Here is a 23,416-nt window from a genome sequence, read left to right as displayed (position 1 = left end):
TGCACTGTTCTTAATTATAAAAGTGTTGTGTGTGGGTTTTGTTTTTCAGAAAATGAGAAAGGCGAGTACTGAAGTATCATGTTTGTATCTATCTGATAGGTTTCTTGTGCTTAAAAATTGGGGATGAATAACAATTATAAAATTAAGTTGTTTGTGTATCACTGATGCCCCCGTATCATAAGTATGAAAGCTAATGGCGAGGGTTGAAGTTTCTCAGATGCAAGCCTAAATCTAAAGGTCAAGGTCAAAATTGATGGTATCCAAAGGAAAGCCTTCTCACATGCAATACACATGTGAAATATAAAAGCCCTAGTGCCAACTGGTCAAAAGTAATAACCACGGTTAAAGCGTTTTTAAAGTGGGTCAAAGTATTTATACCCATTGAAAGCTCTTGTCACAATAAATGTGAAGTATAAAAGCACTAGCATGAACTGTTTAAAAGGAATGGCTAAAATTAAACTGTGGTAAATTATTGTTAAAAGCAGATTAAACTCCAGGCTCAAAAGGTCAAATCGGTGATTGTAATGAAAGGTCTTTCTAAATAACTCCAGTTGTGAAATATGAATGCCAAAGCCCCACCCATTCAAAAGTGACAGACAGACAGACGGACAGGGAAAAAACTATACCCCCGAATCATCAATTATGGGGGCATAAAAAGCATTAAACTGATATATCCTTTGTACGGAATACACAAAGTCTATGATAAATTACATCAGATCACCTTTTACTTTTGATAGACGTTATCTAAATAATAAAGTGTCTCGAAAAAGGTATCCCTGTGTCTAACTATTAGAGACATTACGTAGTCAAACGGTGTAGTATTGACACAGAGGTTCTCATAATGGCATACCTGTGAAAGATAACCCTCACATTTTAATTAAGCTACCTATCTAGCCTTCTGTTCTGACCCGCTAGATTCCGTCTCCCCTGACGTGTCTCTGGGCTTCACTGTATCCCTATCTCTATTATTCTGACCGGCTGCCTATAAACTATTGGAATTTAAGTGATCAAATCAATTTGGTTAGCACTTACCTCGCAGGGTAGCAGATAACAGTCTAATTTAGCCAGGTTGATGAAAATTTAGACCTCAAGATTAGAAGTGCAAAAGAAAGTAGTGAGGACGAAGGGGTAAAGTGATTGTTCAAAGAAAAAAATGAAGTTTAGGAACAGTTTGATGCTGGTGTCGTCACACGGACAACATGACTGATAGACCAGAGACATGGGGTGCTGCTGTTCCTTTTACCGAATGAAACAGATTTTCATTATTTGTAACACAGTTCTCTGGGTAAGGATTTTGTCTTCCAAGCAATAACAAACTTACAGTTTCAAAATTTTCTTCCATTAATGGAAAACCTTGCATTGTCTTGTCACATTTAATCCAAACGTTTTATTATTTTTTATACCCGATATAACTTGTATATTCCAGATTTTTCTTGATTTCATTTTTTGCATCACAAATTAAAAATTGATATTTTTAGTAAAATAATTTGTCCTTCAGTAAATGCATTTTTCTTAAAAATTTAGCAAATTTACTCATTACTAATGCCTTATGAAATATTCAGAATCATTTTGTGAATTTTGTAATTTAAAAAAAAAGCGTATTTAGTCCAGACAGTGCTGTACGGTGCACGAGACAAATAAATCATTTATCAAATAATGTGTATAAGTATCGAGATTATTCAATAAATGATTATTTATTATTCAATAGTAAAAATTTCGAAATGAATAAGAATCATTAATGTGCCATTTATTGTTCAACTAATAAGTGTTAATTATTCATTAAATTAAATAATAATTTTGTGAAGAAGACAAGCAAACGTGGGAATTAAAAAATATAGTTTTCCTTTGGGATAAAAGTAAAAAGTATACAGGACCCTATCACCTGTTACTTAGCATTGAAATTATACAGAACCTTTGGGCGTGACATCTTGCGAACCCTTTTACATTAAGGTCGCGCTTAATTTGGTTTTCCTTACTAAAATAACATGTTTTGTGCTTGTATTTAAGGCTTTACAGGGAAAGTTTTCAAAAACAAATAAAATGAATCAAACAGTCATCTTCAGCATACACAATGTTTAGGAAATAAAAGGTTAATGTTTTGTAAAGGACTAATAAGCAATAGTGCAATGAAACCGAAATAAACTAAGGCACCTTATACCGCGTTTAAACACCTAAGAATACACCTAATTACCCAAAACATTCCCTTCAAAATATTAATTTTGGATATTTGTTTTGCTTGAAAATACTACAAAAGAAATTATTTTGTACCATAATTTCTGAAAAAGCTTTTCCACTGATAATCAAATGATGAAATGTGTTTCGTCTTTGATTTCTATGAAATGGCACTTGTAAAGAAAGTTCATAGTTCAATGTTTTTGTCAGGTCCTTATGTTTTTTCATGTTTCTAGGATTGTTCGTAGCGTCTTTCTTATACAAACGATCAATGTGTCGAGATTCTATCATCTTTTAACACAGCAGTTATTTCTCAGTGTCAATAAAAGAAAAATATAATACATTTATGTTAAGCATTAAAAAAAATATGGTGGGTAGATTAAATGTATTTACATCTAGAACTGCCATGGCGTCATAATATTGTTACCTAATAAGGAAATAAACAAAGTAAGATGAGGAAGGGCCTAAGCTGAAATGTATAACAAGAAGTGATATAGAACGGACTGAAAAATCGATGATTTTGAAACATATTTCGTAGAAGTTTTTTCGTATACCAAGGTATCTCTAAACATCAGAAAGATTTCAATGGGTGTAATTCTGTCTTTTAATAATAAATAATCATGAATCTTTGTTTTGTAATTTGTACATTTGAAGCCTGATACCGCAGTAATTAGAAGACAGCTTTTGAGAAAAGTTTGTTCAGACCCTTTCACTTTAAATTTATTTATTTAAGTTGAGTTTTGAAATAAAACTTACTCAAAGTTTTCGTGAAGTTTATTGCAATTGAAAAATATTGAATGCAAATGCAATCTATCATTGATTCACATGCTAACTGACGTTTTTCATACTAGTTATTTTGGCTATTATTTACGCATTGAATTATTTACGGATTTTCTTTTTCCCTGATCATGACAAGAGGAAAACTGCGGGTGTGATCGATCAACAGAGGATGCTTTCTCCTTCATGGTACCTGATCCCGCCTCTGATTTATTTTTAATCAAGGCACCTGATCCCTGACCCCCTCTGATGTTTTGGAGGTCCGTGTTTGTTCTGCTCATATTTGGTATCGTTTATGGACTTTTGAGATTGAATACCGTTTGTTATCTTCGTATATTTTATTTGGAGTTTGGTCTGCTACCGATTTAAATGAGCTCTTGGCATTGGATACTGTTCTTTATCTCTATATTCCATAAAAAAGAAAACTTTTATGTATACATTTTTTTCTTATGATATCATAACCTCAATTAATAATTTTTCACATCTATTCAATAGGTTTTGTTTTAAAAAGGTTTATTGTAAAAGTCAAGAGGAAATTCCAAATGTTAAAAAGCATTTTGATTGTACAAACAAGTACTCTGAAGTTGACATCAAAAAGATGCTTGAGTTTATGATTGACAATATCAATTCGTTTCTGTGGAAGGTCTTCCAACAATCTATTGGAATTCGGATGGGTACCAATTGAGACCCGTTATTAACAGACCCATTTGTGTATTCATATGAAGCAGAATTTGTAATAATCTTACACGTAACGAGAAGAAAACACTTGTTGTGGCCTTTGACTTGACATTTATATATATCGACATCGTATTGTAATTTAACAATAGTATTTCCATTTGATACGATATATATATCCCGTTGAGCTTGAGATACAGGAAACCACAGAATCTGTTTCATATTTGGATATTTCACTTGAAAAGACGTACATGGTAATCAACAACAAAGTTCTACAATAAATTTGACCTAACCTTTCAATCATCGACTTCCCCTACATATGCAGCAATATACCTTGAGTTCGTATCCTGCATACGGGGTTTATATCTCTCAGTTGATTTGATACGCAATAATATGCTCTACATATTAACAATTCTTAAACGAGGTAAATTATTGACATAAATTTGATGAAACAAAATTATTAGCAGTCGCATTTAAAATTTCGTAAGTTCTATGGCAAATAATGACCTTGTCAGCAAATACTATTCATCATTGAGTCAAATGCTGACTGATGTTTTTCATACCAATTGTTCGTCAATTATTTACACAATGAATTGACAACAGATTTTCCCGTTATTTCCCGATCAGGAAAAGGAGCAAACGGCGGGTTGACTGGTTGGCAGGGATACTCACACCTGATCAAACCTTTGACGTTTTGAAGGTCTGTGTTTGCTCAGCTCCTATTTTGTATTGTTTCATGAAATTTTGATCTTAAATACTGTTCGTTATCTCCATATATTTCATCGTCATTTTTTTCTGAAAATTATATTTTTTGATCAGTATTTCAAAATTAGGATCACTATTCTTAATTGTTTTTCTTTAATTATTATATCTAAACAGATCGGTATAAAATAAAGTTGAGTAAATGATATAGGACAATGTGGTTTTGACGTTTTTCTAATGGTAAAAATATTATATTACAGTATGTAAAAAAATTGTATACAGTAAGAGAGTTGTCATATTTTTTATGATACTGTTGAATAATACTTGATTGTGATTTTTTATTTTACATAAGCTTATTGATTATTAAGTACAACTATCACTATTTAATATCTGTATCTTGACCTATCATACAATGAAACATATGGTTATAACGAACAGTATTCAAGATCAAAAGTCATAACACAACACAAAACAATACAAAAAAGGACCTCCAAAACATCAACAGGTGCCATGTAGACCTCCAAAATTTGACAGAGGTGTAGTCATTGACCTTGCCTTTTGCCCAGCCCTTATTGTACTTTTTAATAAAATATGTTTAAAGTAAAGTAAATATGATACTTTTTTCAATGAAAAATAGACGTACAATAAACAACGCAAACTTATTTGCAGAATTAGTTTTCAGAAATAGATAATATAAAACTGTTATATCTAAAATAAGATTGTGATTATTTCCATCATTACAATCCGGTTATGGTTTTAATTTTAGTTTTAAAAGGCCATTTTAATTTTACTATTACTTGGTAGGATGCACATTGACCCGAATTATCTTTATATCTTTAAGACGTGATGCATGTATATATAAGTGGTTACCTATAGATTTTATTTTTCAAAAAAAAAATAGTATATCTCATGTTAGAAGCGACATACCTTAAGTAAATATAAATGCATATATTATAATATTATTATCTAACATTAATCATGTCGACATTTAAAACATTTGGATTTTAAAGACCATCTCCATTATCGGATGTTATTGTTAAATGATAAATATATATACATGTACTGGAATATCAAAGTATTATGCATATATATTTTCAAATATTTTAATTAAAAATGCCTTAATAAATAACTTCTGGAGATGAGAATGTACGATAGATTTAATTTCATAGTTTGCGGGTCCGGCTCTTCTTGGTGTCTCTATCTGGCAGTACATTACTCTACAGTCCTACAATCCAGTTCTGGAAATCAGCAAGTTCCAGATTCCCGCCATTATCTACATATCAGCTGGCGTGGCGTCAACTGTTAATGGGATCATTGGGTGTATGGGAGGAGTCAACGAAAGAAAAGGCGTCATCCTGCTGGTAAACAATTCATCATATCAATTTTAAGTCATTATTTACACACTGAATTGTCTACAACAGATTGATTTTTTTCAGTAATGAAATGGATCACACAGCAGATGTGACTGCATGGTCGACAGGGATTACATACACCTTCATGGCATCATATCCCATCTCTGAAATTTTAGACATGCGTGTTTGGTCTGCTCTCAGTTTACATTTCTAAGCCTTATTACAACATATATATGTATTTCACCATTTCCTTAATTCTTATCTATTCGATTATTGGTTATTGAAGGTGTATCAAAATGGACATAAAATTATTTGATCATTAGTATATGATGTATATATATATCGTATCATAAATTTAACGAAAAACCATTATATCCATATAAAACCCGTTAACTATGGTAATTATGTATATCAGTAAATGTTTTAGAAGCAATATGATATGCTGTTGATTATTTACAATTTTATTTATATTCTGGTAACTTTTTGTTAAAAAGCAATATGATATGTAATTTATTATTTGCAGTTTTTGCTGTTTCTGGTTATAATTTCTGGTGTTGAAGTGTTAGCCACTGTCCAATTCTTTCAATTTTATGATGAGGTAAGTTATCCGTTTCTCAACACTAGCAATCTTTCATTAAGGTCTATACTTATCGAGTGACGTTTTTATACTAATTTTCATGCTACTATTACACACTAAACTGTCTACGAATTGTTTCATTATATCATGATCTTGAGAAGGAGCACGCGGCGGGTGTGTTCGGTGGACAGGTGATGCTTACTCTTCATTAGCACCTGATCACAACTGTGATATTTCCAGAGGTCCGTGTTTGGTCTTCTCCCGATCTGTATTATTTTGTCAATGGACTTTTATGTTATGTTACAGTTCATATCTCCATATGTCACATTTAACATTAAAAGAAGGTCAAAAGATTTATATATTATCCATAAGTTTAGGATTAATTACGCATAAAATCATCCAATGACTTCATTTTAATCTCTTTAAGTCTTTAAAGACAATCAAATCCTTGGTTTCTGCACAGAGGCATGTACAACGACTATTATAGAAACACGGGCTTTAGGGTGACTTTCTAGCAATCAATCATAACCTACAGATTTTAGAAGATTTATATTTTGTCAACAGAAAATACGTTTGTCCTTAGTCTAATTTGAATGTCAGAACCACAAAGACACGTTTACAGGAAGCAGGGGGAAGTGGACATATTTAAATTGATAAAACGGAAATATTTCCTCAGAAGAATAAAAAATACAATGTCATAGCCCTGGGATACTCATTTTAATCATTTAATGCAAGTAGCCTGACGATTACAAAAGTAATTTTATTTATTAGCCCAAGAGAGTTATCCTATGCTAATACGTTCTATTTAAGCTCAGCTGAGGAGAACCTTTAATTCTAGAATGTTTCCTAAAACAACTGCTTTCTAAGACAGCTTGTATTAAAGATCTTTCTTAAGATAGCAAAATATCTCATTTTGGGCGTACCTTTATAACATTCTAAATTAATTTTTGTTTTGTGGATTCCAGACAGAAAATCTCCATCAGTTGCGCATTTAATTAAAGAATCAAGCCAATGATTAATATTTAATTGTCTGTAAGGAAAGCTCTTAGAATGATATGCCTCTTAATCTCACTGAGTGTTAAACTGTATCTGGTAAATCCTCGTCCATTTTGTAGTATTTTATCTCTCGATTTTCACCTGGTGACCCATGTTTATCACAACACCATGTCTCCGACATATAACGTCTCCTTGGGGAGGGGTCCATTCGCTTCCGAAAGGAGTAATGTTTTATGATACATCTATAAATGCATCTTCAGAAATTAGCTTGATTATAGTTGTGTATGTATGCCACTACAATTACGTTGCAAAACATGTCTGAATTAAAAGGATAATACATGAAAGAAAATTTGATACTCCATGCCTTATTTCGAAAAAATAGAATAAATTTATTGTTTCATGCATTTTATTTATTTATTTATTTATTTATTCATTCATTTTTTTTTTGGTAGATGCCACAATATTTATCTGATAGATTGTTGACCTTCGTTCGAGATTATTACCTTGATTCTTCAGTTCGGGAAAATTTAGACAATCTCCAAAAAGAGGTAAGTATTCACAAACCTTTCCCGCCATTCATCATTCAAAAAATGTTTATATATTTTATATTATCTCACACTTGAAATCAAAAAGTGATTTATCTGAGTATTTTAGTCAAAGCAATGATGTTTCTCATCAGTGAATTAGTTGCCAAAACGTTTGAGATAAAAAAAAAAAACCTAATAATTTCATTCATTTGATTAAAAAAAATCTACACAAATTATTAATTACTCCCCATGATAAAACTTCGTATATTGTAATCGAAGAACGCATTCTTTATTTAATTTTTATTTTTTGCAAAGTGAATAAACTATAGCTTTGGTCATAATATTTCCGTGAGGAATGAATTTTTAAAACTCGTGAATCATAAGCCCTTTAAATTATTTTTGTGATCCAACTCTTGCAATAGAATAAAAAAGTATTTATGTTTTATCATTTTAATTAAATTCTCATGTTAATAGTCCTAGGAGACAAGGAGTCAAAAGAAAAATTATCTTCAATGTATTATTCATCATGCTATTTTTCTGAGGTTCTTAATTTCTTATCAAATATTTCCAGCAGATTATTTCATATTAATGGAAATCAATTAATATGAAATATAAATGGTATTCAAATAACAGTCAAAAAGGTTACCCTAGTACCATATGACTAGAGTATTTGAGATATACATGTAGGAGTGCTACAAAAACTGATACCCGCCTAACAGTGAGTGTTATAATCTCCCCAGCTCCAAACACGATACACACAGAATCTGTTCAGAAAGAGGGGGAATCGCCCATTACATATAAACAAGCGATAAGACACCACGAAACAAGACGACGCAGCGACTTACTTTCTTTAATCTTAATTGACCTGTAACTTGTAATAGGTCTGTTTCGCCGGTACATCAATAGACCGGAGTCCATCTCTGATTCATCAAGAATGTCACTCCATCTGACGAGACACACGTATCACTGATAGACTTCAACATCAAGTCAATGGAAGATACAGACAATAGATAAATAAATAATTTATAAATAAATTTATTTTTACTCAGATTATTGATCCTTTAATATTAATGTTTTTACACAGTGACTTTGGTTTAGATCAAACCAGCCCATATTCTTTGTTGAAGAAAACAATCAGGAATATTGAGAATTAGACTGGTAGATAGGATTTTTCATCAATTTGAGGGAAATTGCCACTTTTGAGACTAAATTTGCCTTTTATGGCCCTATAGATCGGAATTTATGCATTCCCCAAAAAAGTACACGGGTAAAATTGTTTCTGCTGTGGCTATAAGTGCAATATATAAAAAAAAATATATATTTTCTTTTCATTTATATTTTCATTCAACACATGTATATCCAAATTAAAATGAAGGTATGTCACTCGTGAAATTTGTTAAATCAAGGATTTTGTGAGAGGTATATTTTGGATATGTACTCATATAGTATGACTCAAAATCGAAGAGAAAATAGGAGGTCAGTGTGCGTCTTACTGAGCTACGGTACAATTAAGTTGACCTTTTTGCACTTAAATTTTAACTCTTTTTTTAATTACTGTAACCTTAATAATTTTTTATCAGAGGTAACCATGGCAATAAAAATAATCTTATTTTACGTAAAATAGTTTGAATAATATTTATCATTGAACAAATCTAGCAAATTAATGCGCGTAAATTATTGTGTGACCTTTTTGCACTAAAAAGTCACATATTTGGGGTATTAAAAATCTAAATAGGCAAAAAAATGTTTTCTTGTTTTAAACTTTTTACGACTTCAGTGTTGATCAGTCACAAGTATCAAGTAGTTTAAAATAATGAAAGAAAAAATTGGAGTCAGTGATGTTAATTTTGAAATGTTAGTCAAAACGTGTTTTCAGGCGAGAAACGTTGCAAATTTTATCTTGACTTCTTTAACATATTTTCTTTTCTAGGCAGAGTTTGTGGATGGAAGGAGTAAAAAATATTATAAAAATATAAATTGAGACCTATATTAAATAATCCTAGCATATCATAACGGAAAATGTTCTCCGAGTAAAAGTATGTGAGACAAAAGTCCTTAGATATTAAATATGATAAATGTGCAGATTTGCAGAATTTTCTGCTAAATGTCCTTCCACCACAAAAAATAGCCCCTCATAGTTCTTGCTTCTTTGTGGATTTTTCAGTAGTTTTTTCATTGCATGTTCAATAATTTACTTTGCTGAATTTGAATATATATGTCATAAAAATTGAATTATAATAAATAGTTTTGAAGTAAGAGGTTCTGCGTGAACTTTTCTAAAAAGCTGACGAGTGACATACCTTAAATTAAAGACATCAAAGTGTCTGAAATATCTCATTTGTATCTAATTTTTTTAATGGGAGTCATTGATAATTTACTATAGTTAACTTAATCATGATGACTTCAGCATTCTAATGTCTTCTAAATTTTTGTTTTTTATTCGCATAGGTATCAGTTGCGCACCGTTATTAAAAGGTCTACTTTTGTATTCATGTGATAAAGAAATTTTCAAAACCTTCGGCATTAGAAAAAGACAAAGCAATTATAAATATTCACTTCCATTTACATTGTATATGCCGACTTCATATATCCCTGAGCATGAAATAAACGTTACCAAAGTTACCGCATAGTCTGAAACATCGGTTTCATATATTTTACTACAGAAGAACTCACGGGTAACCTAACAAAAAAGCTTTGTGACATATGGGATGTACTTTAATTTTTCAATCGACAACTCGAAGGGGATGCTCAATCCCCTATGACAATTGATCCCATCTCTGATGTTTTGTAGGTTCGTGTGTTCTCTGTTCTCAATTTGTAATTTTTAAAATGGACTTCGAGACCTTCGTTTATACTCTTCGTTATCTCATAATATTATGAGAAAGTTCTATATTCAACCAATATATCAAGCTAGGCAGACTATTTGCAGATAATTGAATAATGAAAAAAAGATTACAAATCCTTTCATCTTTCCTTCTATTCATTCAATTGCCTTATTAGAATTATTTTAATTTTAGATGGATTCGTATTCATTTCAGTAAAAACAATATCCTCCTATGCTTATTTCAAAATTTCATTTATAAAATATATTGTTGACATTTATTAAAAGCACGACTCTGACACAATTTGCAGTGTATTCACTGCAACCTAACGGTGTGTCAGCATACACATCTTTCAGCACTGCTAATTAGGTGCTTTCCTGCTCCGACCAATGGACAACGCTTTATCGGAATCAACAATGGCGGTATTGTTTTGACATTGCGTTAGACAGAAGACCATAATTATCGGCCTTCATTTAAATTGCTGCTCTTTAGGGACATAAGGACATTTTATAAACAGAATAATATTTTTTATCATTATTGTTTGTTTTTTTTTTTTTTCAGAAAAAAAGCAGCACGTCCATTTACATCTTAAAAAGACAGTTCATGTACTCCAAAGTTTTAATAACTAGAAGAAAACAAAGAAACTAGTCCTGTATCGTTCTTTGTCCAGACTTTCTAACATTGGGAGTGGTAGCTCAAGATAAGCCCGTATGATAGTCCTAATGTTTATATGAATTTCATTTATTTCTTCATAAGAAAACGATTAAGGCAAAATTTATGGTCAAAATAGTGTAAAAGTACAGAGAAGCGCAAGAAAGTGCTAATAGAAAATCATTAGGTCCTTAAATCTAGATTATTACCTCATTATTGATCTTGGATACTGTTCGTTATCTCCATATGTTTCATTCCAATTAAAAGCATGAAAGAAAATTAGTACACAGGCGTGAATATTACCCATCACACTCTGAAAATGAATATTTGATTGCAATCATGCAATCTTTGCACCTCTGGGACTTCAAAGTCTCACTATTTTCATAATGTCAATCGGTACGTTGCACGCTTTGCGAGCGATTGAGAGAAAAAAGCTGAAATTATTTTTAATGCATAAATGGTGCCTCTTTATACATCATGCGCACTAAAGAGAAAGATATTATCTGCAGTATAATATTGCCCTGTGGTAATTAGTTTGAACTGTTCGGCTTCATCTAATTCTTTTTGTTACAACTCTGTCCTTTTATCCTTTATGCTATAGTACCACATCACTTAAAAGACAACTAAAAATAGAAATAAAGATATTTTCTGATATTATATTTTCTGATATTAAGATTTTTCTGATGTTAAGATATTTTCTGATATTACATTATTTTCTTACATACAGTTCACCTAAATGGTCAAAAACTTAAAGCTTTTTAGGGAGTAAACTGTTCTCTGCCTGGTTCCAAATTGATATTTTAGTCAAGTGAAGCCTTTCTTGTATTTGTATTGTTAATGTGAATTGTTTTAGAATTTTAAAGCAAAACAAAAACTTCTCATCTAAATATTTGGGTACATAATTCAACATTGTTGCAGATCTGAAACGTTTTGTCAGTCCTTCTTGAAAAGGTTCTTTCTGCATCTAAAACTGTTGAAGGTGTTATGTCAAGAAATGGCAGATAAAAAGATCTATCAGAATAAAGAGTTCTCTATGATATGATACTGTCCAGATCGGTTTACAAGTTTATCCTGATTTTTTTCTTTCTTTCTTTCTTTCTTTCTTTTCTTTTCTTTTTTTTTTTTTTTGTTTGTTTTTTGCTTTTTGTCTGCTCATGGGATTTTAAACTTTATTGTTTCAGATGGAGTGCTGCGGGTGTTATAATCAAACAGATTTCTCCGCCACTCAGATACCACGAACCTGTTTTAAAATATTGGTTGATCACCACAATTCATCGAACACTTCAAATATGATTTACACTGATGTAAGTCAGCATTTGCATATTCACGATTTAATTTCTCCTTTGAAAAAATTTGTGTTTTAATTTAACAAATGTTCATATCTTGTAAGACAATGGAAATTATACATATAACTTTACAGGGATGCTGTGAAGCACTTGAGATCTGGACTAGAGATAATTTATTAATCATTGGTTGGGGAGGCTTCTCTTTCTCAGTTGCTCAAGTAAGTCTAGGCAAGCAAAGTAGAACTGCTTGGTGCGTTTTTATTTTCAAATTTCAAGTATTTTATTCGAACTATTTCATAATTATTTGAAATTTGGGATTAAGTAGTCGTATGATGATTATAATGAATCATTTAAGCATTGACTTTTACATGTTGAATTTTTATTGTCATCACTCGAACAGATGTGCTGACAAAGTAAAAATACGCGTGAGTGCACAGCCTACGGGATATCAAGATTAAATTCCAAATTTACATATTTTTATAGTCAGGAATATCATTTTTATTTCAATATAGATTGCTAAAATGATAAAATGTACTTTTATAGCTAAATTGAGTGAGCAAACGTAACGATTAGAATAGCGTTAGGTATAAGGCTTTCGTTTATAAAGACGGTACACTTACATAACCTTAAGTGTTTTTGAAGTCAAAATTTCTAAATTAATATGTGGAGGTAACGACCAGAATTCAAGCTCAAAAGTCCATTAAACAAAACAAATTTTAGACCAGAGCAGATATGGACCTCAAAACCATCAGAGGTGGGAACAGGTGCCATGGAGGAGTGAACATCCCTTGCCAACCGCTCACACGCCGTGTGCTCATGTTTGGGAAATAACAAAAAAAAGTCCGCGGAAATTCAGCATGTAAATAATGGCCTTACAATTTATATGAAACTTCAATATTAAAACCCCCTCTGAGTTTTCAGTATAACTTTATTTAGCTTTTAAGACACTTTATTTAGCTTATAAGACACTTTAAAAATACTTTTTCAGATATGTTCATGCTATCACCGTTGTCATTTTTCCTTGTCTGAAATACAATCTGTATAATTTTGAAACCCTGTCTTTTACAGATTTTCGGAGTCATCCTCTCATGTTGTTTTTACTACACATTGAAAAAGGAATATGGATGAACGTTGCTGTGACGTCATTTACTGCTGTAGGATGTTTGCGAATACTTTGTGTTCAGCTTAAAGCTTTTCATGGAATCTCATACTGTTAAATGCAATTAAAAGAGATGTGATATAATTAATATTGTATATCAGAGTTAACAAAATGTATTTGATAATACACTATTCGTTTGATAATGTGGAATAATTTTTTTTGTTATAATGTACATTATAAAATAGTTCATAGTTATATTAAACCAATAAAAACTTTTTTAAGTTAAATAATAACATCCCAGAATTTGCAACCCTTACTCCAAACCTCTAATCTTTTTTTTTTATTTAAGTGATTTAATTAGTTTTCTACATATTATCATCATTTTGCAAATTCTTTGGTCGTTACAATAATAGATAAGTAAATAAATAATACCTGTCATTAAGTAGGATAATTTTGACTGTTCTGTTTAATGATAATTATGTTGTTCTTTTCACATTATAAGACAAAAGAGGAGCACAGCGTGTGTAAAAGGTCGACGGGGGATATCTACTCCACCATGACACCTTATCCCACCTCTCATCATTTCAAGGGTGTTTGTTCAGCTCTTATTTTTAAGCGATTAATTGAACCTTTGAGCATTATTGTAAAAATGCTTTTTTTTCATATTTTGTTTTACATCATCGCGAAAAAAGTCAAACGGAAATTACGAACTATTATATTTCAACATTTCTTGCAATTAAGGTAGGATTCTTCTCATATTTATAATATTTAAAAATTAATGAAATTTTCACAGAATCAAGAAGACAATATCAGTAAGTGATAGTATCAGTGAGATTAAATTTGACTGTTTTATATTAGAGGCAAGGTCAGGTCAAGGACATTATCTTTTTCCTTGACATTACGAATAAAAAAATACTGTTGTTAATCATGTGATACCTACTTCTATTTCAAAATTTTAAGATTGTTCTTTTCGCATAAAAACATTTTACTACATCGGATCTATAGCATGATATTACCAAATTTACATAAATAATTTAACTAAACAGGATATTGGCTAATCCGAGTTTTCTCTGTTTTTCTTATTTTTTTGTATATATTAGGTATTTTCAAATGCTTCCTATTTTTAACTTTTTTTTTATTTTCACATATAATAAAGTAGCCTTATAAATGTACAAAATGATACAAAAACAAAAAGTTTTGATCGTTTACTAAGAGAGAAAAAATACTTTTTATGGATTTTTGGCTCAAATCTGCAGCGTTTAAAAGCTAACAAAGTTCTAGTTTGTTTGAAAAATCATATTTATTTGATATATTTTGAAATTTTAGTCCCTCATTATTAATTTAACTTACATTTGAAAATTTCTCCAAGTCTTCGATAGTGTAAAAATCATAACTAAATTCATTGTTCTATTATAATTTTGAGAGGCAGAAAAGAAGATATTTTCATACGCCACCATTCCGCCACAAATATAGTCCCTGCTAGTTTTCAAACGCAGTTTATCATTTCTATTTAAAGCTGTATAATTGTGATGAGGAAAGAAAAATATGGTCTTTTAAATCCCTTACACCTCCATATATAAGACACATAAGCAAATATACTTTGAATGTTTCATCTAGTCAGAAACCAGAGAATCAAAATATTTCTATTGCAATGAAATGTATTCCAAAAAAAATGCTTTTGAATATTAAAGGAACTGTTTGTTGGTGTCAGAGTTATAGCATTCTAGAGAGAGAGAGAGAAGAGAGAGAGACAGAGAGAGTGAGAGAGAGAGAGAGAGAGAGTATGCAAATGCACAATTTTATTTTTAGTATATATTCAAAAGAATACTTTTTGTATGACTTCATTTTAATGTTTAATGCTACCTGTTCAAAAGTAGTGTGCATAATTATGCATTATAAAAATGGAATAATATGCATGTTTAAAAGAGTACAGCTTCAAAACAGATATATTTTGCAAGCTTAAGTTTTGGAAAGTTTATATCCTTAGTAGTGTATATATTTTATTTCATAATAAAAGGAACCTAAAAATGATTACAAATCTATCAAAATGCCTTGGGAAAATTATGAAGCCTTATATATCAATATCTAAGATCGGAACAGTTGTATAAGCGTACAAAGTTGCAAAGAAATAATTCAATAAAGTTTTATTAGCGAATTTAATAGTGCAAGTGTGTAATGGTGTATTTTTTATGTTTGAAAAAACTAATAATATGAATTTAATGTAATAAATTGTATTTTTTATCTCAGCTTCGTAAAGATATTAAATTTAATATTTCATTACCATTTTTGTATGATTTAAGTTTTGTGGCAATTTACGGCAGAGGATAATTTTGATACTTTATCACGTAGTCAAAAATACGACAAAAAAGAGGCAGAAACCTGGGTAGCATAATTCATAGGTAATTGGTGATTTTAACTTGCACCTAACGGTACTAAAACTATTAAAAGTTAGTATAACAAATCTCTAAAACGACTTTTAGCGCGTTAGGAGACATCACAACTAAAACTCATTCGTGACAGTTGTTGAGAAAAATACATCGGAAACACTTAAAGCTCTACGATACTTGTCCATATATTGATTTTATCGTTTAATTTAATAATGTATTTTATCCAAAAGCATTTATATTTTTTCTAAGAAAACGGTTTTTAAACAAACTATCAGATTATTCATAGACCTAAGGCACTTTAGGTCTATGGATTATTCAAAGCCACAAACGTCCTACCTGCACGCAGTTTTACAGAGAGAGAACAAATGTCAGAAAGTAAATTTTACAAGAATTTTTTTTTTCTATAAAGAAATAGAATACGTACTGTCTAGTTGTCGCAAAGTAATAAGCTGTCTAAAACTCTGAAGACCGTCAACAAACTATACATTACAATACATACTTAAAATAAAGAGGCAAAGTTCTAAAGAATAAACTTCAGCAATATTATGCAACAACATATTCGAGAAGTTGTGTTAATCAAATGTAGCTACCAAAACCCAAAGAACTTTTAGAGTTTTTCTTAAATCAATAAAAAATCAGAACTATGACTTTTGAACACTTTAAATTTTCCAGTATAAAAAGGCGTCACTCCTTTGAGAGTCAATCACTTTGTTCACCTTTCCGTAGACAACGGAGAAAGAATTTTGGATTAAAGAACTAGCCTTTCCCTATGATGTACGAGGGCTGTTCAATAAATAATGTCCTCGTTGCTAGGAAAGAAGCAAATGAAGCTTTTCAACGCTTTAATCTTAATGATATCACTTAAATATCACTCAAATATTCTCTTTTAATCAAAACACATGTTCGTAACATTTTTATTCAATTTCTGATTGTTTTTTTCAAGTTTGGAAAATGAACCAAGTAAGGATCAGGGGGTCGTAACACAAAGGCTACTTAAGTCTAACACCGTGCTTAAGTAGGACTGAAGTACAGGCTAACATTTAAGACCGTAACTAGAAGCGTGCTAAGATTTGGCAATCTTAGCAAAACTTAGGCAGTCGGTAGAGGTGACTTAAGTATATCTTAACTTTCTTGTACATACATTTAGAATTATTTAATGTTTACTTTCGATGTTAAAACATTTCTCTATTCATAATATACATTAAAGAAAATAATTATCTCTATTTGACGCTGCATGATTTAAGAATTTTATTTTTTCGTGGGGGGAAGGGGGTGATCACTGATTCCAATATCACTCCCAACATAGCATACATGTAAATAAATAAAAATAATTTTAGGAATCACTCCCTACACAGCATTCATGTAAATACAAAATTTAATTTTAGGGATACGTCTGAAATGAGTGGGGTCTCGGTTATGGATCTGTATGTTCACTTTGAAAATATGAGTTGAAATAATTTGTTAAAAACAGAAAAGAAAGAGGATAATGACAGAAACAATAATATTAGAAAAAAGTATCTGTAAAGTATAATAAATGTAGAACGCGACATGTGCGGAGTTAGACAGGGCTCACTATACAGTTCTAGAGAAAGAGAGAGAGAGAATTGCTGTTTAGTGGAGACATATGAAAAAAAATCCCGATTTTTTTTTTTTGTATCCTTGATTAAATTGCAAATGAGTATATCATAAAACGTCCGCAGTTTTTGCTTCTGACATGCATGGCCTGATAATACATAGCAGAAATTCAACATGTATTGAACTTTTTAGAGTTTCAATTTTAAGTAGATAAAGGGTGATTATCTTTTCTTGTCTGCGATAATAACAGGCTAAGTGAACATTTGTCAAAACAAAAGAGTTACAAAAGGTAAACTGAAAACATTTCAGGTGATAAAACAATTGTCGTACATTTACAATGAATCACAAATCGCCACTTTCTGACCGTGCGGTATTTGTTTCCAAACATTCCGAACAATTCATAACATAATTATAATTTTAATACGAAATCTAATCTAAAATAACTTAAACCGATAGGCAAGGACGTCAACATTAATATGTAATCAATTAAAACCCTAACTGAATAACTTTTAGCAATATATCTATATAAAATCAAAAACCATTGGTTGACTCATATGAAATATTTTTAACATAAGTTTGACTTAGCTAAAACCTCGCTTAGTTCGCTTTATGTTACGGTTTAAGACATACTTAAGTAGTACTTAGACAGGTCCTAAGATTGTGCCTAAAACGTACTTACGACCCTACTTAAGTCAAAAACTTAGCAAGCTTTATGTTACGAGCCCCTGGTGAATATTGTTGGTGTGACAAAATATTAACTTTCTGTTTATCCCCCAAACACTTTTTCTCTTCAGGCTTTGGCGTTGACGCTGTCATTAAGAAATTTCACTCAAAACCTGCGGGTCATGATTTGAACAAATTTAATGTAGTGGATTCCTGATTCTGGTTCCTTCCTCTCATTAACCTTTCGATTGTTTGCAAAAAATTTTGCTCTCTAGACTCCTCTAGAAATTGAACTGCCTCCCCGGATAGGAATTTGAACAACAAGGCCACTAAAATTTAAGAAAATGGCATGTAAAACTGTCTTTGTCCTCTTACAACTCTTTATTCTTTTCGGACCTTTGCTGTTTTTGTCAAAATGCAACTTCTGTTAAAAAAAAGAGTGCTCACATTTTTAAACGCAACGGTAGAAAATTTATTAAAATTCAAAACATGCAAGCATGACAGTTTTTGTTCATTTTAATACCCAATATGACTTGCGGTTCAAACGCCTTGCATGGTATTGGATGAAATTGACTTAATTGAGGGTATCCAAGGCAGGAAATATAGCGTAATTTCACTATAATAGTGAGATACATGTACCACTATTATAGCGGAATTTATGTTTGCCCCCAACCTGTTATCAATAAAAATTTTCATCTTTTAAACAAAAAAGCATTATGTATCATATTAATTAGAAGCAGCCGTATGAAGTAAAGATTTAAGTTTGTTCAAATAATCCCCCCCGAACCCACTTTTACTAGTATATTCAAACTTTTCAAAACCGTTCTGATTTTTGCTTTTACCTAGAGCGATATGACCCCTGGGCCTCAAGTTAAAATTATTACGATAAAAAAAGTCTATATGTACTGACTGTGGTTAAAAAAAAAAGATTCGGAGAGAGAGAAAAAGAGTCATCAAGACAGGGAAAGCCAAAGAGAAATAGGAAAGTGATTGAGAGAGGGGAAGTGATAGAATCATTTCATTTCCCAGAAATAAATCATTTATTTACAGGTTTATAGTTTCACTTTCACATACCGTGGTCAATTGAATCAAGCTTTATTTAAATGTGTGTGCTACCGAGTATGTAGATAGCATAATCTGACCATGGCTTAAATTATTTGATTGGAAAACAAATCATCAATATTCTTGTATTAGAAATTTATTTAAGGAATAACTGTCTTATTTTTTGATTCCTTGATGTGATCAATCAATTGGCTTGCTTGATAATTTGCATAAACGCCTTCGGCATTTATGCATAAAGTTATCACGCCAACCAATCGATTGATCAGCATCATGAAATTGAAAAATATGACAGTTATTCCTTATATTTACATGCTCTTGATTCCACCAAACCACGTGCTAGAAGCCGTGCTTCTTGTCTCTATTTCTCCGCCTTGCACATAATTTTTTTAACCTCACCTTTCGATGAACCAGTACATTGATGAGGAAATAAAGTACATTAACTATTTGTAATTTTATCTTGGATAAAGACATTGGAAAGGTAAAAATATTCAACTGTAAATGCTATTTGACAGCATCTATATTCACATATTACTCGGGTACAGAACAGCTCTCCCTAGATTGAAGTGTCAAAGGACGATGATAAAATGCAAGGACAAAACATGCTAAAATCTTACAAATATACGACAGGGTGATAAAAGACAAATACTGCCTTGTTAGAACATCATATATTCATGTATGGTTTTTAGCTCACCTGAGCCGAAGGCTCAAGTGAGCTTTTCTGATCACATTTTGTCCGGCGTCCATCCGTCTGTCTGTCTGTAAACTTTTCACATTTTCGACTTCTTCTCAAGAACCCCTGGACCAATATCAACCAAACTTGCCACAAAGTATCCTTGGGTAAAGGGGATTCAAGTTTGTTCAAATGAAGGGCCACGCCCTCATTCAAGGGGAGATAATTGGGAATTAATGAAAATTTGGTGGCATATTTTAAAAATCTTCTTCTCAAGAACCACTGTGCCAGGAAAGATGAAACTTATGGGGAAACATCCTCAGGTAGTATAGATTAAAATTCTTTAAATCATGACCCCCGGGGGTAGGGCGGGGAAAAATGGCTGACCAAAGTTTTACATAGAAATATATAGGAAAATTCTTTAAAAATCTTCTTCTCAAGAATGACAAAGCCGTAATTCATCATATTTATATGGAAGCATGTTCAGGTAGTGTAGATTCAAGATTGTTCAAATCATGACCCTGGGGGGTAGGGCGGGGCCAAAATGGCCGACCAAACTTTTACATAGAAATACATAGGAAAATTCTTTAAAAATCTTCTCAAGAATGACAAAGCCATAATTCATCATATTTATACGGAAGCATGTTCAGGTAGTGTAGATTCAAGTTTGTTCAAATCATGACCCCCGGGGTTGGGCGGGGCCAAAATGGCCGATCAAAGTTAAACAGAAATAAATAGGAAAATTCTTCAAACATCTTCTTCTCAAGAATGACAAAGCCATAATTCATCATATTTATATGGAAGCATGCACAGGTAGTGTAGATTCAAATTTGTTCAAATCATGACCCCCGGGAGTAGGGCAGGGCCAAAATGGCCGACTTAAGTTTTACATAGAAATATATAGGAAAATTCTTTAAAAATTTTCTTCTCAAGAATTACAAAGCCATAATTCATCATATTTATATGGAAGCATGCTCAAGTAGTGTAGATTCAAATTTGTTCAAATCATGACCCCCAGGGGTAGGGCGGGCCAAAATGGCCGACCAAAGTTTTTAAAGATATATATAGGGAAATTCTTTAAAAATTATTTTCTAAAAAATAGCAAATCCATGATTGGTTCATGGGACCACTTTTAGATTTAAACTTTACAATAAAAAGCTTTTTTCTACTTTTTCCTACCCTTAGTGCTCAGGTGAGTGATGTGGCCCATGGGCCTCTTGTAGTCAAGATAATGACATTTCTTAAAAACTACACTGCAAAAGACATGATCGTTGTATGAATTTTAGTATTGAATGTAGGGACTGGGTCTTACTGACGTCATAAGCAAAGGGAAATAAGCCAGGCTAATTGAAATTCATTTTTTCAGTCAAGTAATTTTGATCAACTCTGCTGCCTCTAACTAGCATAAAAATCCTAAATGTGATTTCAGGCTTATTAAAGTTGCTCAGATGAAATCATTTCCGTATACAACCCAAAATGCTCAGGACATTGTTTCGTATGACCTTAATTTATGAACATTTGCAGTAATTCACAGAATGCAAGAAAATATCTGGAGTTTTTTATGCGCCCGAATTTTTTCGGGGTGCATATTGTTTTTGTCCTGTCTGTTTGTCTGTCTGTCTGTTGTCAACTTTAACCTTCGCCAAAACTAGATAGAGATAGAGACTTCATATTTGGTATGCATACTCGGGTACCTGTAAAGTGCGAAACGAAATAGAAACGAAACGAAACGAACTGAAACAAAACGAAATCTGCCGAAACGAAACGAAATCTACCGAAATGAAACGAAACCTACCGAAACGAAACGAAATCAAAACGAAACCTGCCGAAACTAAACGAAACAAAACTATCAAAATGTTTTTTCTTCAAATGTGTAACTGCATGTGGACTTTTTTTTTTACTTCAAATAAAATTTATATAGTTCATGCACTTGTTAATATAAGATTTAATTACCGATAAATTATGCTGCCTTGTCAGTCTAATGATGTATTTACATGTTTGCCAGCTGCAAATAAGCACGAGCGTACATGCATGTATAATTTCAATATGTGCAGTTCAATTATACATGCAACTCCAATCGCAATCTTGTGTATCTTTTCTACATTCATACGGTCATATTTTTATTGAGGTAATTTTCGAGGAAGAAATGAGTGGTTTACAATAAAGAGGCTCGATCAGAGACGTCTAAAACGATTTAACTGACGAGAAAAAAGTCTCTCGAAGCAAACGATGTCATTTAAGTAGGTAAACTAGTCAGTAAGATATTAACAAAATATGACAAAGGCGTCGGAAGTGGGAGGGGGCTAACCCCCTTTTTTGCAATGACATTTATTATAAGGGCATTGACAATTGGGGTTGACCTTTTTTGTTTGTAAAGCCCCCCCCCCCCCCCCACTTTCAATTTCCTTTCGACACCTATGTTTGAGCTTGAAGCAAAACAATTGCCTGTGGTGCTTGAACTATATAAATTTCATATATAGTAAAAATAAACCATATGCAGTTACACATTATATACAACTACATGTATATAGCTTGAATTGAAAAAAAAATCTGAAAGGTTTTCGTTTCGTTTCATCAAGTTTCGTTTTGTTTTCGTTTCGTTTCGTCTTGATTTCGTTTCGTTTCGGTAGGTTTCGTTTCGTTTCGGTAGATTTCGTTTCGTTTCGGCAGATTTCGTTTCGTTTTAGTTCGTTTCGTTTCATTTCGTTTCTGTTTCGTTTCGCACTTTACAGGTACCCATGCGTACTCCTCTAATAAAGTTCTTTCAAATGACATCAAGGTCAATGACCTTGTGACCTTGACTGTGACCTATATGATAAAAATAGCTTTTTCAACTGTTTGTCATAACTTTTGAACCATAAGAGATAGAAACTTCATATTTAGTATGCATACTCCACTAATAAAGTTCCTTCAAATGACATCAGGGTCAATGACCTTGTGACCTTGACTGTGACCTACGGTATATGCTAAAAATAGCTTTTTCCACTTTTTGCCATAACTTTTGAACCATAGGAGATAGGGACTTCATATTTAGTATGCATACTCCACTAATAAACTTCTTTCAAACAACACCAAGGTCAATGACCATGTAACCTTGACTGTGACCTATATGCTAAAAATAGTTTTTTCCACTTTTTGCCATAACTTTTGAACCATAGGAGATAGGGACTTCATATTTAGTATGCATACCCCACTAATTAAGTCCTTACAAACAACACCAAGGTCAATGACCTTGTGACCTTGACTGTGACCTATATACTAAAAATAGCTTTTTCGAACTTTGTTGACACCGGGTGCATAGTGTTTCACAAACACATCTTGTTTGTGTTTATTTCGAATACTAGATGATTTTCATGTTATGTTTTATTAATTAATGTAATTAATTCGTAATACAGACATTTCAAAAGGAATAAACATTGCTGT

At 31.9% G+C, this 23,416-nt stretch overlaps 1 protein-coding gene across 1 annotated transcript; it reads left to right on the top strand.

Moving 5' to 3' along the window:
• Window positions 1–1,111: 1,111 nt before the first annotated feature.
• Window positions 1,112–13,775, top strand: LOC134261344 (CD151 antigen-like). The gene is made up of 7 exons (XM_062743781.1): window positions 1,112–1,285; window positions 5,496–5,687; window positions 6,202–6,276; window positions 7,704–7,799; window positions 12,433–12,555; window positions 12,672–12,755; window positions 13,606–13,775. Exons 1-7 carry the CDS (start codon window positions 1,220–1,222, stop codon window positions 13,663–13,665), a joined length of 696 nt encoding a protein of 231 aa, XP_062599765.1. The 5' UTR covers window positions 1,112–1,219; the 3' UTR covers window positions 13,666–13,775.
• Window positions 13,776–23,416: the final 9,641 nt, after the last annotated feature.

The sequence above is a fragment of the Saccostrea cucullata genome, unplaced genomic scaffold (assembly GCF_032062105.1).
Source record: "Saccostrea cucullata isolate Sc308-1 unplaced genomic scaffold, CSIRO_AGI_Scuc_v1 ctg827, whole genome shotgun sequence".
Lineage (NCBI taxonomy): Eukaryota > Metazoa > Mollusca > Bivalvia > Ostreida > Ostreidae > Saccostrea > Saccostrea cuccullata.
The sequence above is the reverse complement of the archived record's forward strand: the minus strand, read 5'-3'. Positions and strand labels throughout refer to the sequence as shown.